Source organism: Rhinopithecus bieti, unplaced genomic scaffold (genome assembly GCF_001698545.2).
Source record: "Rhinopithecus bieti isolate Rb0 unplaced genomic scaffold, ASM169854v2 scaffold_41145, whole genome shotgun sequence".
NCBI classification, from domain to species: domain Eukaryota; kingdom Metazoa; phylum Chordata; class Mammalia; order Primates; family Cercopithecidae; genus Rhinopithecus; species Rhinopithecus bieti.
In genome coordinates this window covers 1,564,573-1,582,663 of record NW_016817055.1, presented here as the reverse complement: position 1 = coordinate 1,582,663, position 18,091 = coordinate 1,564,573, and the positions used below count along the sequence as shown (strand labels likewise).

At 35.3% G+C, this 18,091-nt stretch overlaps 1 protein-coding gene across 1 annotated transcript in view; it reads left to right on the top strand.

The window, feature by feature from the left end:
- The window catches only part of ANXA1 (annexin A1), a 20,090-nt gene extending 5,762 nt beyond the window's left edge, over positions 1 to 14,328 (top strand). The window contains exons 2-13 of the mRNA XM_017855783.1: positions 2,483 to 2,562; positions 2,656 to 2,764; positions 3,293 to 3,387; positions 4,237 to 4,350; positions 4,773 to 4,863; positions 6,754 to 6,833; positions 7,447 to 7,503; positions 9,081 to 9,174; positions 10,059 to 10,154; positions 11,456 to 11,514; positions 12,972 to 13,094; positions 13,989 to 14,328. Coding sequence (XP_017711272.1) covers positions 2,497 to 2,562; positions 2,656 to 2,764; positions 3,293 to 3,387; positions 4,237 to 4,350; positions 4,773 to 4,863; positions 6,754 to 6,833; positions 7,447 to 7,503; positions 9,081 to 9,174; positions 10,059 to 10,154; positions 11,456 to 11,514; positions 12,972 to 13,094; positions 13,989 to 14,045 — 1,041 coding nt within the window. The 5' untranslated portion in view covers positions 2,483 to 2,496 and the 3' untranslated portion in view covers positions 14,046 to 14,328. The remainder of the gene's footprint in view (positions 1 to 2,482; positions 2,563 to 2,655; positions 2,765 to 3,292; positions 3,388 to 4,236; positions 4,351 to 4,772; positions 4,864 to 6,753; positions 6,834 to 7,446; positions 7,504 to 9,080; positions 9,175 to 10,058; positions 10,155 to 11,455; positions 11,515 to 12,971; positions 13,095 to 13,988) is intronic.
- The last annotated feature ends 3,763 nt before the right edge of the window (positions 14,329 to 18,091 follow it).

The window sequence follows — 18,091 nt, the reverse complement described above, 5'->3', positions numbered from 1 at the left end:
TGGACATTATTCAAGTATTTTTTAGAAGTAAAAAAAAGAAAAAACTACTATGGTAAAGTTTTTGTAAAGTTTATTTTGAAGTTATCAGAGACACCTTTAATTTTAGACTGGACCATATCTTTAGTCTTTGTTTTGCTTTCTTTTGAAGTTTTATTTGCTAATTGAAAAGAATGGAATTAATGAACATGTTTTATAAGTGATGGAGTAGTACTTTGCCAGATGACAAATTATAACACTTATTTTGATGATTCTTCTTTATCAAAGGCTTGGATGAGATGATGAAAATGGAAATTTAGTGTGCCTGAAGCTGCTAGAATTGCTTTTAAAGTATTGGGTGTGCCAATTAAGAAGTTGGAATATGAAACTCCATGTGGCAACCGCAATTGCATCAGACTAGACTGTAATGGGAACTAAAACCTTATGCAAAATTGCACGTTGTTACTTCACCTCAGGAAACAATTTTAAATTTATCGATTAAATTTAGGAAAGAGGCTACTTCAAATGAGTGGAAAAGGTATTGGTTCTTCTCACAGATGACAGAATAGTAATAAGAGCGATCCCATGAGAATTAAGTGCAGATGGTTTCTGCTTTGGATATTATTTTTTTCATGCATTCATCGTTATTACTTGGAACTCCAGTTATTTTTTTAGCAGGTGTAAATTGAAAGGGTTTGTCTGAACATGCTGTTGTGGAATTAGTTTATGGGTTTTATGCCTCATGAGTCACTTATCTTCATATCAAGAATTTAAAACTGCCAAGATTATCCTCTCAACCTCTCGCAAGCATTCATGAGAGTAGTCTCTAGAGGGGTGAAAGAGAATGGTGTGGATAGACCCATCAGTGTAGACCTTGACCAAGGCCTCTGAAAAACATCCCCAGACTAAAAGGATCGTGATGGCTTTTTGTGTGTGTGTGGCCAAAATAGGGAATACATTAATTTTAATATACTTAAGATCTTAAAATATGTCTCATCAAATAAAAATATTGCCAAGTCATGAGAGCAATTCAAGAAATTTCCTTTAAGATAGAGTTTGCCCAAAGAGCATGCATGTTACAATTTCACCTCTAGGCTTCCCGTTAGAACCAAAAATCCTGTATAAAATAATCCTTTTCTGGGTTGTTTGTGGTGGGTGGAAAAATATGTAGGACTACTATTTAGACAGCTCAAATAGGAAGAAATGTGAAGACAGCAATTATTTCAATGCTGAATAATTTCATACCAAGAAATAGAAAAGGAAACTAAATTATTCAGGGAGAAATATCTTTTTACAGATAAAATTTTAAATCTGAATTCACTTGTACAGGTTGTCATAGATTATTTTACCTTATAAATGTAATCATTGTCGGGGAGCGGTGGCTCACACCTGTAAATCCAGTACTTTGGGAGGCCAAGGTGGGCGGATCACCTGAGGTCAGGAGTTCAAGACCAGCCTGGCCAACATACTGAAAACCCGTCTCTACTAAAAATACAAAAATTAGCTGGGTGTAGTGGCCACTGCCTGTAATCCCAGCTACTCGGGAGGCTGAGGCAGGAGAATCGCTTGACCCCAGGAGACGGAGGTTGCAGTCCTATCACTGCACTCCAGCCTAGGCGACGGAGCAAGACTCTTATCTCAAAACAAAATAAAACAAAAGCAATCATTAAGCTTTTCATCTAGCCATTACTTTTGGACAGGCTCTCATTAATTCTACATAGATGGTCTAATGGTCTACTAAATAGTGTTCTAATCCTCCATCTTGTCTATCTCTTAGCCATTCTCCATGATACAGGATGAATGGTCTTTCTGAAACATAAATGAAACCATGCTGCTTTAAAAAAACACACAAATAAAAAGAAACCCTTTTTGTGGCCACATTTAAACTTCTTGTTTCAGTTTCTGCCAACATTTCTTGCTCTAGCAAACTTTCTTCAGCTTCCCAAATATGACAAGCTTCTTGTTTGTGCTCTTTAACTTTTCTGCCAGGTTAATCTTGACTCATTTCAAGAGAGGCTTGGGTCAGCCAGGGCCTTCTCTAAGAAGTTTCTTTAGCCTTTATGTTTTCCTGTGGAGAACACACACTAGCTTTAAGTCCTGAGGGTACATAAGATGATTTTTCAATGTTTTTGTACTCTCAGTGCTTGGCATATGGTGGATGGTCTATAAATTTAGAACAATGTAGGGAACCACAAACTCCTCTCTTCAGCCTGTGTGCTTACTTGTAGTAGTTGTCTGATCCCTAAAGTTTAGAATTGAATATGCCAAGAAAGAGTTCAGTTTCAGAGAGGAGGGTATAGCTTCATTTTAAGGATAAAAGCTTCCTTTAAAAAACAAATAAACTTACGTCTTACATTTTGCTATGCTCCTAAATGTAATTAATCCTGGAAAGTAAGAGCAAGGCTACTCTCTAATGCTGCCTCTTATGTATGTAAGAGGTGAGAGGAAGGAGAGGTTGTGTATGGTGCATTTGTTTTGTAAAAGCATCTACCTGTTTTCTTTCCAGACACTTTTTCAAAAATGGCAATGGTATCAGAATTCCTCAAGCAGGCCTGGTTTATTGAAAATGAAGAGCAGGAATATGTTGTAAGTAGAGTGATAATAAAATGATGATTGCAATATTGAAATAAAAACGAATATAAGTAAATGGCCATTAATTTATTTCTCTCTCATTCTTAGCAAACTGTGAAGTCATCCAAAGGTGGTCCTGGATCAGCAGTGAGCCCCTATCCTACCTTCAATCCATCCTCGGATGTCGCTGCCTTGCACAAGGCCATAATGGTTAAAGGTAATGTGTTTCTTCAAAACAGTTCCCTCCTGGACATTTCAGAATGGCTATTTGAACGACTGTCAAAAAATAGACATGTGCAATGGGAAGAATCTGTTTCATTTTGAAGATAAAAAATTTCTTTGCCAAATGAAGATACAATTATTTACTTCACACTGAGGAAACTGTGTTCAAATCTGTGGAATCTCTACTGTAACAGCAGATATTACTAGCTCATTTCTAGTAGAAACTCCATGCTGAAATTAAAACCTCTGTTCACATATAAAGTTGGAACTAGGATCAAACACTGCAACACTGAGGGCCAGGAAAAGTTAACTGTCTCTTCCTTTCTCACTCAAATGAATGAAATGTCATTCTCCCAAGTTCTTCCTTGATATGTAGTATAACATTGATTTTCTATGCTGATAAATAATTTATACCTCTTAATTTGTTAAGAAGTTCATTTGGAACATCTCAATAATGAATTCTTTTATGTCAACTGATGATGAAGAAAATTGATGTTAAAGGCTGTCGGCCCTTTATTTCCAGGTGTGGATGAAGCAACCATCATTGACATTCTAACTAAGCGAAACAATGCACAGCGTCAACAGATCAAAGCAGCATATCTCCAGGAAACAGGAAAGGTGAGTTAGAGTGGTAAAGTTAGATATTTAATTTCAGCATATTTATACTTAACCATGGATTCGGAAGCACAGTTACCTAGTTCTTTAAGTTTCTAACCACTGTTTTCTCATTATATCTATGATTGGGATTGCAGTGTTTATCCACCTTGTTGCAATTGAATCCATTTTATCAAATTTCCTATTTTTATACATTAGTCGTCTTGGAAAAGTCAAAGAAAAGTCATATTCTCTGCAGATGTGGTGCTCTGGGGTCAAATTTTTAATTTGAACATTAACACCAAGATTGCTGTTGTCAATAAAGAATATGGTCTGATTGAAATGTACTAATATTTAAACTGAGCTGTTTAATGCCTAAAGTTTATATATAATTCTACTTTAAAAATAAACCTTATGTCTTTTATACCAAATATGAGTTTTTTAAAGCGACGAAATTAGAAAACTATATAATTTCAATATCTGATTATACTACTTATTTGAGAAGTACAAACCTCAAAGATTGGAAACATGAATATATTATTTTAAAAGTAATTTTACTTCTGTTTTCTGTTAGCACACAGTCCGCTTTGTGATTTCTCCCCTGTATAAAAGACTACTAACCTATCCTTTAAGAAGTTATCGATGAATTCAGTAAATTTTATTCTAATCCCTCTAGATCTAAAAGAATAAGATAATGTTTCAAAATATTTGGTACACATTGTATGTGAAGGAAAGAAGCTCTAAAAGATGGTTGGGTTTAGGGATGAGTTGTATGATGACTTAAAGTCAGGTAATACCACATTTTTTAACCTAGTACATTACTGATTTGAAGCCCTGATTCTAATCTATTTTTTTTTTTTTTTTTTTTTTTAGCCCCTGGATGAAACACTGAAGAAAGCCCTTACGGGTCACCTTGAGGAGGTTGTTTTAGCTCTGCTAAAAACTCCAGCGCAATTTGATGCTGATGAACTTCGTGCTGCCATGAAGGTAAATCACCCAATTTAAGCAAACTCCTTTCCTCAAGAGGATGTATTGGGCAAGTCACTTATGCTTATCTTCTTTTCAAAATCTAGTACAGTGCCTATCAATCAGTGGGAGGTTGAAGGATAAATAAATTAATAACTCAATGAAGGAATTAATATATACATGAAAACGTACATGTTGGCACTAACACCTTCCACGTCATGTCACTGTATGAGTCATATATTTGCGTGTTTTTACCCAAAATATTGATGATGAACTTGTTTTGTTTTAGGGCAATGTAATAGAGCTTATTGTACTTATTAAATATTGTGGGTGAAATTTACTAAATGACAGAGTCAAACAAATTTTGGAACACCAAAAACTAGTTGATCCTCTTGAATGAAGATTTTTTTCTACATTTCTCCTTTTCTTCTCTTCAAATTTAGGGCCTTGGAACTGATGAAGACACTCTGATTGAGATTTTGGCATCAAGAACTAACAAAGAAATCAGAGACATTAACAGGGTCTACAGAGAGGGTAAGTTGTAATGTCCAATAGTCCAAGTGCCTTAGTTGAAAAGGAAATCTGATATACTTTCTTAAAATTGAATGTGTATGTTAATTATGGCAGCTTTGGAATCTCTACATATCAAAATATTTCTTTATTGTTTGGCGCATGTCTATTAAATGCTGTTACCAGGCAATGCTTGTGTTGCTAGGTTGTTGACAACGGAGATGGTGTCCCAATCCCCAACAAGCTTGCGTTTTAATATAAAATTTTCCTCTAGGATAAATGGCCACATACGATTATAATGGAAACCTCAATTGAGAGCACCGAATTTTTAAAAATTTTCTGAAAAACATTTTTCTATTATTCGGAATGTGTTTATAAAAACGTCCAAATGTCATTTATTTGAAAGAATACATAATAACCAAAAAAAAACCTTCTAACAGAAATGTTCTTCATTTGTCCTGAAAGTAAAGAATTTAGGTGCTTATAATTCTCTGTTGGTTCTCTGTTGGAAACCTTTACTTTATCATTATGAACATAAGCAACTCACTCTTTATCTCCAGTTAAATTCACAGAATAAAAGACTAGTCTTAGCTTATTTTGTCTCTTCAGTGAAGCATCTCATTTAAATGACGTGCTCAACACTAAAAAGAGGGTAATTGATCTGTTACCATTTTCCTTCTCTCATTTCCCTGAGCTGCTGGCTTTTTTGCTTTCCCAACCCAATATGTGGCACATAGAAGATCTTTCTGCTTGCTTCTCATACCAAGCATGGAGAATACAATAGCTTTTGCATGTAGTTTTCAGAGGAATTTAATAAAATAATAAAAATAAGGAAGCTTTTAAACCTCATTTTCTGCAATTCTTATTTAATTACCAATGTTTATGTTAGATCCATGTATCAGTGACAATAATAATCATAATTTTCTGTTTGATAAAACAGAGTTTATAAAAATAAGTGGTTTTTTTTTGTTATGCCATGATATAGGCCAGTGATGGCTTATTAAATTGCCCAGTTTCAAGTTGTTTTAGTCTGTTTGTTACTATAAAGGAATATCTGAGACCAAGTAACGTATAAAGAAAGGAAATACTGTAAAGAAGTATGGGACCAGCGTCTGCGTCTGATGAGGGCCTCATACTACTTCTACCCATGGGAGAAAGCAGACAGAAGCAGATTATGTGCAGAGAGGGAGAGAGGGAAAAGGAGGTGCCAGGCTCTTTTAAACAGCCAGTTCTTAAAGAAACTATAAATGAGAAATCACTCACACCAAGCCATTCATGAAGGATCTGCCCCCATTATCCAAACATCTCCCAACAGGCCCCACCTTCAACAATGGAGAATAAAGTGCAACATGAGCCTTGGCAGGGCCAAACAAACAATATCAAAACCATAGCACTAGTCAATTACAAATTCAATTTATTTTTCCTATTACAATATAATTTTACGTAGTTAAGCAGAAGTGTTTACACACACATAAATCATCAAACTGCGTTACTTATACAACATTTATAGTTTTTAAACTAAATAAATAATTTGTATTCAAGCAAGTACCTCATTTTGTTCTTTTAAACAATTATTTTATTCATTCTATTGCTTAAATTCTGCCATGTTGTATTTCAGAATTAATTACTAATGTATACCTATACAATTTATTCTTAACAAAAGCTTTATGACTGTGAATTTTCAATCACAGTATTATCTAAATTGCTCCCATTGCTTCATATGAAATAAATCCAATGATCCAAAATTTATCTGCTTTAATTTTCTCTTCTTATTTAAAATGATAATATTTTGAAACATGCTCCATAAGTCATTGAACACTATGGCACTGTGAATTTTCAACCAACTTAGAGATGTCAGACATTCTTCTTATTCATCACTGGTTTACTATAAAATCTATTTTTCTCTTTTCTCAGAACTGAAGAGAGATCTGGCCAAAGACATAACCTCAGACACATCTGGAGATTTTCGGAATGCTTTGCTTTCTCTTGCTAAGGTACAACTCAGATACTTTAGGAAATGCCTCTTGTTTTATAAAGACTAATTTCTTAGTCCTTTTTGTGTTCCTATAAAGGAATATCTGAGGCTAGGTAATTTTAAAGATAAAAGGTTTATTTGGCTCAGGATTCTGATGGCTAACAAGTTCAAGATTGGGCATCTGTGTCTGGTGAGAGCCTCAGGCTGCTTCCACTCCTGACAGAAGAGGAAAGGGAGCTGGTGTGTGCAGAGACCACATGGCAAGAAAGGAAGCAAGAGAGAGAATGGGGAGGTACCAGCCTGTTTAACAACCAGCTCTTATGGTTCTCATGAGCAAGAACTTATTCCCAGAGATGGCATTAATCTCTTCATGAGAGATCAGCCCCAGGACCCAAATACCTCCCTCTAGGCCCCACCTTTAACACTGGGGATCAAATTTCAACATGAGGTTTGGAGGGGAAGAACATCTAAAACCATCGCAGGTAAAATCTTGGATCTGAGCTCTATTTAGAAATGAGTAGTAGAATGTCTTTTTCTCAAAAAATATTATTTATCTGAGGTTCAGAGAATTAAGTAAATCATGCCATTACATGCTAGAGAAGAACTTAACAATAGAATGGGATTTCTTTCAGGGTGACCGATCTGAAGACTTTGGTGTGAATGAAGACTTGGCTGATTCAGATGCCAGGGTAAGGAAGTGCTTACAAAATACTGCTGCAGTCCATCTTCCTACCTTAGGTGGGGCTACCACCTGATGCCCTGTGAAAGCAAATCTAAGATCTCCTGAGAGACCAATGGCTTCTTAATGTTCATTTCCTGAATGAGGCATGACTTTCTGTAGCCCAAAAGAGAAAAAAACGTAGTCTTTGTAAGTTTTCAATATCTCTCATTATTCATAAAACCAGAGAGAACTAAAGAAGGACAATACAAATTTGATTTGTCATTCACAAGGACTGTTTGTTAAAAAAAACTCTGACCTTTCATTGAACTAAGTATAAGAAAGGGAAATGTAATTTTTTTATTATGTGCAATGGAAAGAGTAAGCATACTTAACATTATTTTTAACAGAGAACTTTGGAATGGTTTATAGATATCGATTTATATTGTTAAAATATTACTGCAATGATAAGAGTATAGGATAAATTATAATAATATATACTTTCTAACATATTGTTTTATATAGTTTCAGTGACATTGCTGGTTATTTATATGCAAAACCACTGGCAACATAAGAAAAATCATACCATTTTAGAGTCTGGAATTTCCATTTAAAGCAGACAACTAATGTTTGCATTATGCCTTCTCACGGAACAGTATTCTCTAGATAATTCATTACAATGCTTCACTAAGGATAGAAATTTCTTTGTGTACCCCCATCCACTTCTGCTATACCAGTACATTATCATGCACATAATTGGCACTCATGAACTTTTTGTTCAATAAATGCATACATATCAGATCAATTTGCTTGAAAAGTGCAAAATAACTTTTTACATACATTGGAGGTTTTATCATTTCAATAGAAATTGTTCAAGCATATTAAAGAACAAGAGTTAGCATTTAAATAATTGTCCATAATAAAAAATTCTTATTTGCTTTTGACATTTCTGAATTTGCTTTCCATTTTAAGACTATCAGGGTTCTTAATATATATTTATGGAGGCTACATGGATTAGTGTGACCCAAGAGAATGATGGTAGTTAACATTTCAAAGTTAATAGAGACTGCTTGTGACAAATAGGGCAGAGATCATATTTTTCATATATAAAAGAAAAAAATCTGTAATTTAGTAAGGTTGAAATATTTGTCTAAGATTATACGGCTTTGAAATTGCAGAGTCAGAATTTGAATCCAGAAATTCTAACATCAAAATGCAAGGTCCAGGTTATGGTTGAATTATTGATTTATAAGTAACATTTGCTGATAATTACTTTGAACAACAGAGTAAAAAATCTTTTTAGAGATCCCCTTGGAGTTGTCTTGCTATAGAGCATAATCTTAAAGCAATTTAGTTCAGCAAACATTTATTCTGCAAACATATATTCAGTCTCTAGTGTTTACAAGGCACCTTGAGAGAAACTGTGGGAGATATTTGACAAACAAAATAAGGTCCCTATCTTTAAAGAACTTGCAATCTTATTGTTGACTACTCTGATTGTATTGGGCACAAAGCGACTGCCTAGATAATCTTTGAGAAGGTCTAACATTATTGTGCAGATATCATTTCAGCAGATAGTGAAGTGTTTACTTTTGTGTTTCTTGACAGGCCTTGTATGAAGCAGGAGAAAGGAGAAAGGGGACAGACATAAACGTGTTCAATACCATCCTTACCACTAGAAGCTATCCACATCTTCGCAGAGGTAACAATAATTTTTTTTTTTTCTGGAATCTGTTTATGGAAGATGCAATTTTCTTCTTTGAGAACAAATAAGAGAAAGTAAAAACAGAACCCTTTATCAGTATCTCTCCTGTATCAAACAGATATAGCGTTCCTAACTCGTTATTTGTCCATTTGTCCAATTTTGTACAGCCACTACTTTATAATACTTAATACATTTTGTGACTTGGGCATGTGGAACATCATTTTGTTATTTTCACTGCTTTTACTCCCCTGAAAGATTTGGAATATATTTGGGAAAAGACATGCATAACAGAACAAATGAAATTAGTATGAAGAAAAACAAAACAAAACAAAAAAAACCCTTACAGCTAAATGAAGAAAGAAATATGCAGGTGCTTTGGAAAAACAACAACAAGACAAAACTCAGATAAAGGTCTGGCATTTGAGTGCAAGATTTAGCTCTGAGCCTCTTGGAATCCAAGGCAATGGAAAAGTTGTGATGATTACCAAAGTTCATCATCTTATAATAGTATACTGATTTCTACTGTTAAATGTAAGAGAAGCTTAGTGCACAGGTCTTTATATAAGGGAAGATCCATTTGCTGTGGCTCTTAGAACTGCTGTAGGAAGTGCTACGGTTGTCAATCACATGCCATTTCTAATAACTGTCAACGCTTGCAAACACTTCCCCAAAATATACAGGAATACCAAAATGGCCATGTGAGTTACATTCCTAGGAGAGGATTAAGTATTCATGTTATGATTAATTGTGTATATTGCTTTAAAAGTTGTAGCCAAAGTTGCTATTCTAAAAAATTCTTTGAGTCAGTGGCCTTGATTTTGCTAAAGTTTTCTAAAGAAAAGGATGTTTTGTATGTATCTTAGTTTAAATTTAATATTCAGTGTTTCAGAAATACACCAAGTACAGTAAGCATGACATGAACAAAGTTCTGGACCTGGAGTTGAAAGGTGACATTGAAAAATGCCTCACAGCTATCGGTATGTAGTCCTGCAGTTGAAAAGAGTTTTCTAACTAGAAATTCTATTTTCAATGCTATCCTATACTTAACAACAATAACAGCAACAAAACCAATAAAAGAAAACAAAAAACAACCAGAAGTAGTGCATCTGTTTCAACTGAAGCAACATAAAAGATTGGCAAAGTAGGATAACGTTAATAACAACAGATATTATTCCCCTTTTCAAAAATATGGAGAGATAGACTATACTTACTGAGCACCTACTTAGATCAAGCAATGTACCAGGCTGGGCACACACCACAGAGACAATTCAGAATGGTCATTGAGAGCACAGGATCTGGAAACAGATAAATATTACTTCAAGTCCTGATCTACTGCTTGTTAACTGTACAATCTTGGGCACGTCCAGGAAAGTCTGGTTCAGTGGGTCTGAGTTGGCTTCTAAAAATCAGTACTTTTTAAAGATTTCCCAAGTTATTCAGAAAGCCATCAGGGTTGGGGAACCTATGTTCTCAAACAGTGTTTCTCACACATGACTATGCACTTGAATCCCCTGGAAAGCTTGTTAAAATGCAGATTCTGATTCCCCAGGTCTGGGGTGGAGCTTAGATTCTGCTTTTCTGACAAGCTCCCCATTGATGCCAATGCTGTTGGTCCATAGATCCCAACAAGGTGAAGAACACTATGAACTGACATGTGCTAGTATTATTTGGGCTCTGCTTTATATTTAAGCCCATCCTATCCCAGAGTGTTTTATTTATTTATTCATGTATTTTTACCTATTTGTTTGTGCAACTCTTATTTTAGATGCAGAGGTGCATGTGCAGGTTTGTTCCATGGGGGTACTGCACTCAGGTAGTGAGCAAAGTACCCAATAAGTAGCTTTTTGACCCATGTCCCCTCTCTCCCTGCCCTCTCTCATAGTCTGCAGTGTCTGTTGTTCACAGAATGTTCTTTTTAAATGTTCTTGTAGTAACATAAATAAAGTACTTATATACTTATGTAGCCTTGAACACCTAGCGATTTCTCCATTTCCAAGGAGAATATATGCAGAATGGCACTAACTACTGAAATTGCTGTTGAAATGTATTTAAGGTAATAAAAAATTGGTCATCAGGGGAGAGAATATTCAAAACCACCATCTAGACTGTCACAAATATCTTCTCATAAGTTAACTGCCCTACACTGGGAGATGACAGGTGAAGAATGGTGATGAGGGATAGAATTCTGTTGGCAAAATTCTACATTTCCTGTTTCTTTCATATGCATATTTCATTTTTTCATGGTAAATAAATCAACTAAAATTTTCTTCTCTTACAGTGAAGTGTGCCACAAGCAAACCAGCTTTCTTTGCAGAGAAACTACATCAGGCCATGAAAGTACGTACCATTCTACTTATATGCCCTGCTTAGAGGAAGAATTATTTGTAGGAAGAACAGAAAACCTCATATTGTTTGAAAATCACACATTTAATATCTTCCCATTAAAGAGAATCATTGTTCTATTCAATGGAAGAGGTAATACACTACCTTCTTAGAATAAACTTCTGTTAGATTAGGTCCCTTATGTTTACAGGTGAGATTGTAAAGTGAGCCTGGTAAGTGATTTATGGCTCACTTGTGATTTGCTTAAAACCTGTGTGACCACGAGAAAGGTGATATACTTTCTTTTTTAATGTGTAATTTTAGTGGCCTACTTCCTCTATGGTTGTGAGTTTTATAATCTCCCACTTTATAAGTCTGAATTATCGTTTTTATTACTCTGTCTTTCATGCCACAGATTAATAGTTGACTCTTTTGAAATGTCATTCTATGATTAAGGATGTAGAAAGATGTATTTGAGATCAGCTATGTCACTTTAACTTTACTCTCTGACATGCATGGTATTATACAAGGTGCCATTTCTGTACTGATAGTTTGAGCCCATAAATGAAGAGTTATGAAGCTATCTTCGTTTTTTCTTTGCAGCTCCAAAATAAAGAGGTTTTCAGAGAGAGAGAAAGAGAGAAAGATCTAACTATTTGAATAATATGAAGGAGCATCTATGAAATGATAGACATGCTAGGTACTGCTCTGTAGTGGTTAGCATAGTTGCTGCCCCTTTCTGTGATACTCTAGTGTGATATTTCGTTGAGTAATGATGAACACCTGGTGCCATGGAAAAGCAAAGTGGGACATATACTCCAGACTCTGGAAATTCATATACCATTGCTGTCAGCTAAACTAAGACCTGAAGTTTGAATAGAAATGAGCCAGATGAGGGTAAGAGTGGAAGAGATGGGGGATAAAGCAAGGGTGATCCAAGAGGAGGAAGTAACCCACACACAGGCTTGAAGGCAAAAGGTAACAGAACCTTTTCAAGACAGTATAGAGTGAAGGTGCACAGTGGAAGAGATGGTAGAATTAGGCAGGATATTGTAAGTCCTGAAAAGAATTAGGCAGGATATCGTAAGCCCTGATTAGTTTCTATCCTAAGAGCAACAGAATATCACTGACAGTGTTTTAAATAGATAGATTAAATTATTAGATTTGCAGTTTAGAAGTTCTCTTTATTTGTAATTATTGAACAGTGTAGAGACTGGATGGTGAGAGACGAGTTAGGAAGTTGTGACATCTCTCTATACCTACTGCTAATGTAGAGGATTGTTTATTTTCATTTCATTACCATTTGTGTAAGGGGTGTGTGTGTGTGTGTGTGTGTGTGTGTGTGTATGTATAGCTAGTTTCTCTATAGAAATTATATGGAAGAGTAAGAAGCCTTCACTTTAAAATTCATGTTCTTTAATGAGAGCATTTTCTGAATATAAGAGATACTTACCATCATTTGTTTTCTCCAGGGTGCTGGAACTCGCCATAAGGCATTGATCAGGATTATGGTTTCACGTTCTGAAATTGACATGAATGATATCAAAGCATTCTATCAGAAGATGTATGGTATCTCCCTTTGCCAAGCCATCCTGGTATGTTGTGATTCCTCTAATGCCATCCCCACAAATGAAAGTTCTTTTTGCAAGATCTTCAAAGAGAAGAATTGACTTATTGTATCTATAAATTTACTATGTAAGATTAATTTAATATAGTATGGTGTATACTTCATGAGTAAATTGAACTTTCACTGGTAAAATCTACTAGTGAGTTCTCTACTGAAATACTAGGTACATTGTTCAACCAAAGTCATGGAAACATTTAGTTTCTCATGCATAAATTCAGAAAGTAAAATATTCTAGTGTTCCCTCTAAAGTAGATAGACATTATGGTTTATTTTGCTATTAATATTGGTCAAAGGATTAGAAACTTCTTATTCAAAATATTTATCTTAATTTTATCACATGTAAAATGTTTAAAACTTATGCTCCAGTTATCTCATAAGAATGTTTAAAAAAATATGACAAAGAGCAGTCAAGGGTTTTGGACTTATTGAAAGGTAGATAACTATTTAAATTTAATTAATTATTCATACTGGATAACTAAAATCTACCCAGAAAACGTGAGAAAATTACAGGCGCTATACATTTCTCTTCTTCTAGTGAGTGAATCAGGTATTTCCTCACATAGGATATGAGATTATATTGTGTTATACTTATTTAATTCTGTGTGATATTTCATTCACAGAAAATAATGGCACTAATATAAAACATAATTAATTCAGGAAGTTTGTAATCTCAGTCTTGAAGGCTATTGCTTTTTTATGCAATGATCAAAAAATATCAGTTATCTGTTGTACATATTGTTTAATTAAATGAATGGTAATGTATAATCTCATCTACAGCTGAGTCTAAAAATAATTCTTGTATAATTAAAAAAATTAGAGTAATTATGGTTTCGAGTAACATACTTTACTTTTGAATCAACAGGATGAAACCAAGGGAGATTATGAAAAAATCCTGGTGGCTCTTTGTGGAGGAAACTAAACATTCCCTTGATGGTCTCAAGCTATGATCAGAAGACTTTAATTATATATTTTCATCCTATAAGCTTAAATAGGAAAGTTTCTTCAACAGGATTACAGTGTAGCTACCTATATGCTGAAAATATAGTCGATAAATCATTTTATATTGTAACTCTGTATAATAGAGATAAGTTCCTTTTTTAAAATGTTTACCCCCAACCATGAAACCCTATACAAGTTGTTCTAGTAACAATACATGAAAAAGATGTCTATGTAGCTGAAAATAAAATGACATTACAAGACAATTGGTGTGTCATTGACTCTTGTATTTTGATTTTTTTAATGTGTAATTCAGTGGTTTAATTTGACATTAAGTGATAGGAGCCTGAATCCTACCTTATAATTATTTAATGAAATAGAGTTCACATTCTGAATTGAATAAAATAGTTATAGCTTTTGACTAGGGACACTACATTTTATTGTCTGTGTACAGACTATTGAGATGGTGTCTCTGTATAACAAATGTATTGCACTAGCATTATAACAATTTGATACATTCTGTATTTCATTAACTAGTATAAAGATGAAATGGCAATATTTGTAAAAAGTTCTCATGTTTGTTTCATGGTAATTTTACGTTTATTTTTTCTAAGAAACTGCCAAATTGTTTTCCTGAGTGGTAATACTATTCCACTTTACCACCATAAATCTAACATTGATTCAGTTTCTCCACATCCTTGTCAGCATTTGAAGTTGTCACTATTTTGTATTTTTAGCATTGCTATTTATTTATTTATTTATTTATTTATTTTGAGACAGAGCCTCGCTTTGTTGCCCAGGCTGGGGTGCATTGGCATGATCTTGGCTCACTGCAACCTCCATCTCCCAGGTTCAAGTGATTCTCCTGCCTCAGCCTCCCGAGTAGCTGGGATTACAGGCATCCACCACTGCACCCAGTTTTTCGTATTTTTAGTAGAGATAGAGTTTCGCCATGTTGGTCAGGCTGGCCTTAACTCCTGACCTCAGGTGATCCACCTGCCCCGGCCTCCCAAAGTGCTGGGATTACAAGCATGAGCCACCGTGCCCAGCGCTTATTTTTTATTTATTGTCGAATTTTGAAAATTCTTTATACATTCTAGATATTAGTCCATCAGATATGTGGTTTGCAAATATTCTGTGGTAGTCTATAGCTTTTCTTTTCATCCTCTTAGCAGGTTCTTTTACAGTGTAAAAATTTTCAATTTTAATGAGATCCAATTTATTATTTCTTTTCCTTTTATAGTTGTACTTTTGATGTCATGTCTACAAGTTCTTTAACCCTTGGCTTTAATAATTCATGTTTTTTGCTAAAAATTTTATGGTTTTACATTTTACATGTAAATTTGTGATCCATTTTGAGTTCATTTTTGTATAAAGGGAGAGACTTAGGTCTGGTTCTTTTTTTGCTGGCGTCGTTATAAATGTCCAATTGCACCTGCACCATTTGTTGTTGGTTGAAAAGGGTATCCTTTGTTAATTTGCTTTTGCACTTTTGTCAAAAACAATTGGACATATTTGTGTTGGTCTTTCTTTAATTTTTGATATTTATGTTGAATGAAAACATAAGACCTTGCAATTTCTCATTCTCTAAGAACAGATTATAGATATCAATTTAGTCACGCTGTTTATTTCAAGGAGAGCATCAGCCATGGTACGAGCTCTTTTTTAAAAAGACAATGGGAAGAGTTACTTTCCCGTGAGCATCTTCTTACCAGGTAGAGCTGGATAAAGGTGGTAACAACTTATTCATCCTCAAAAGACTTGGGTTGCGGGAGGCAGCGCTTCCAGTGAGCTGAGATCGAGTCACTGCACTCCACTCTGGGCAACAGAGAAGACTCCGTCTCAAAAAAAAAAAAGACTTGGGTTGGCCACGGGATATTCTGATCACCCTGAGATGCATTCAGAGTTAACCCTCCTTCACCTACTTGTAGCTTGTCTTGATCATTGACCTTAACTTTCTGCTACACACACCTGTCCTGCGTATCATGTGTTATAGTCACGATTACTTGGTGCACAGCATACTGGCAAATGGGTTGACAGATGTGCTACCTCTTTTGGCCCTGGATTTTATTATATACCATATTGCCTTTTTATGCTTGATTTGGAAGAAGTACCTATGTGGTAAATCAGAGGGAACCTGGAGCTGTTATATCAAGGCAGGATGAAGTTATCAAGATACTTTTGTCAGCACTATTCTAATAATTGGGGACAGGTGTTTTGTTGTTGTTGTTGTTGTTGTCGTTGTTTTATTTTTGAGATGGAGTCTTGCTCTTGTTGCCCAGGCTGGAGTGCAATGGTGCAATCTCAGCTCATTACAACCTCCGCCTCCCAGGCTTAAGTGATTCTCTTGCCTCAGCTCCAGGGTAGCTGGGATTACAGGCAAACCCCACCACGCCTGGCTAATTTTTGTATTTTTAGTAGAAATGGGGTTTCACCATGTTGATCAGGCTGGTTTTGAACTCTTGACCTTAGGTGATCTGTCTGCCTCGTCCTCCCAAAGTGCTGGGATTACAGGCATGAGCTACCGCACCCTGCCGAAAGTTTTGCCAGTCAGTGAGAGAGCTACTTTGTTAAGATTGCATCCCCACCTCGTCCTACCTCCAATTAATTTTAAAGAAACTGCCTGAGCTGTTTACTTTCTCTATGCCCTTCTTTCCCTCCCTGCCCATGATTTGCTCTTTTCTGTTCTGCTCTGAAATGTGACTTCTGAAGGCTTTATCATGCAGGTTCTCTTGCCTTCTGATTTCTGGCTGAATTCAGCTTACTGAAGAACCTGGCAGGAGATGGGAGATGAGGTGGAGGTACTCCTGCTCCCTCCCTGAGTCTAAAGACTGATTAACATTTGTGTTCTTCTACAGTCACAACTTCCATCAGGTGTCACCTTGTCTGAGGTTCTAGCTCTCAACTATTTCCTCTCCTTGCCCTTTGGACTTGGGATTCCTGCTGCTGTTGGTCCGTGGATACTGCAATATTGCATGTGGGTTCTCTTAACTTGCCCACATGTCTAAGGAAGTACACCTCAGTACTCCCTTAATTAAAACACTCCTCAAATGTCCAGCTTGTTATACTAGCCATTTCCTTCTAGGACCCTGTCTGATATACCTTCCGAAAGTGCTAAACTTACTTACTTTATCAAAACTACTTGGAAGGCTCCTGAATAAATTCTAGACATGGTGATAGGTAAGTGGATACACAAACGAATAGCAGAGCCACCTCAGTAAGTAGCAGTAAAAAGCAAAATTTTGGACAATAAAAATATATAGCTTTCCATAATCCATGGGAAAAAATGGTAAGGTGAATTTCACTAAGATTAAAACTTCTTTGCAAATACACTATTATGAGATTAAAAGATAAACTACAGACCTGGAGAAAATTTTGCAAGACAAATATCTGATAGAGAACTGATATACAAAACATAAAAAAACCTCTAAAGACTGAACAGTAAAAAAAAAGTTAAAAAATTTAAAAAATAAGCAAAAGATGTGAACAGGTAACTCATTAAAGAAGATATAAAGATGGTAAATAAGCATATGAAAATATGTTCAACTTCATATACCATTAGAGAATTGCAAATTAAAACAATGAGACACCACTACACTCCTATTAGAATGACCAAAATCCATTCCATGTCAAGCAACAGAAACTCTCCTTCATTCCTGGTGTGAATGCAAAATGGCACAGCCACTTTGGAAGACAATTTGGCTTTTTTTTTTTTTTTTTTTTTTACGAAGCTAAACATGGTCTTACATCATCCAGCAATCATGCTCCTAGGTATTTATGCAAACAAGTTGAAAATTTATGTTCACAAGCAAGAATCCTGCACATAAACGATTATAGCAGGGTTACTCGTCATTTCCAAAACTTAGAAGCAACCAAGATGTCTTTCAAAAGGTGAGTGAATGAACAAACTGGGTACATTCAAACAGTAGAATACTATTCAATAATAAAAGGAAATGAGCCATCAAGCAGAACACATGGAAGAATCTTAAACACATACTGCTGAGTGAAAGAGGCCAGTTTGAAAGTCTA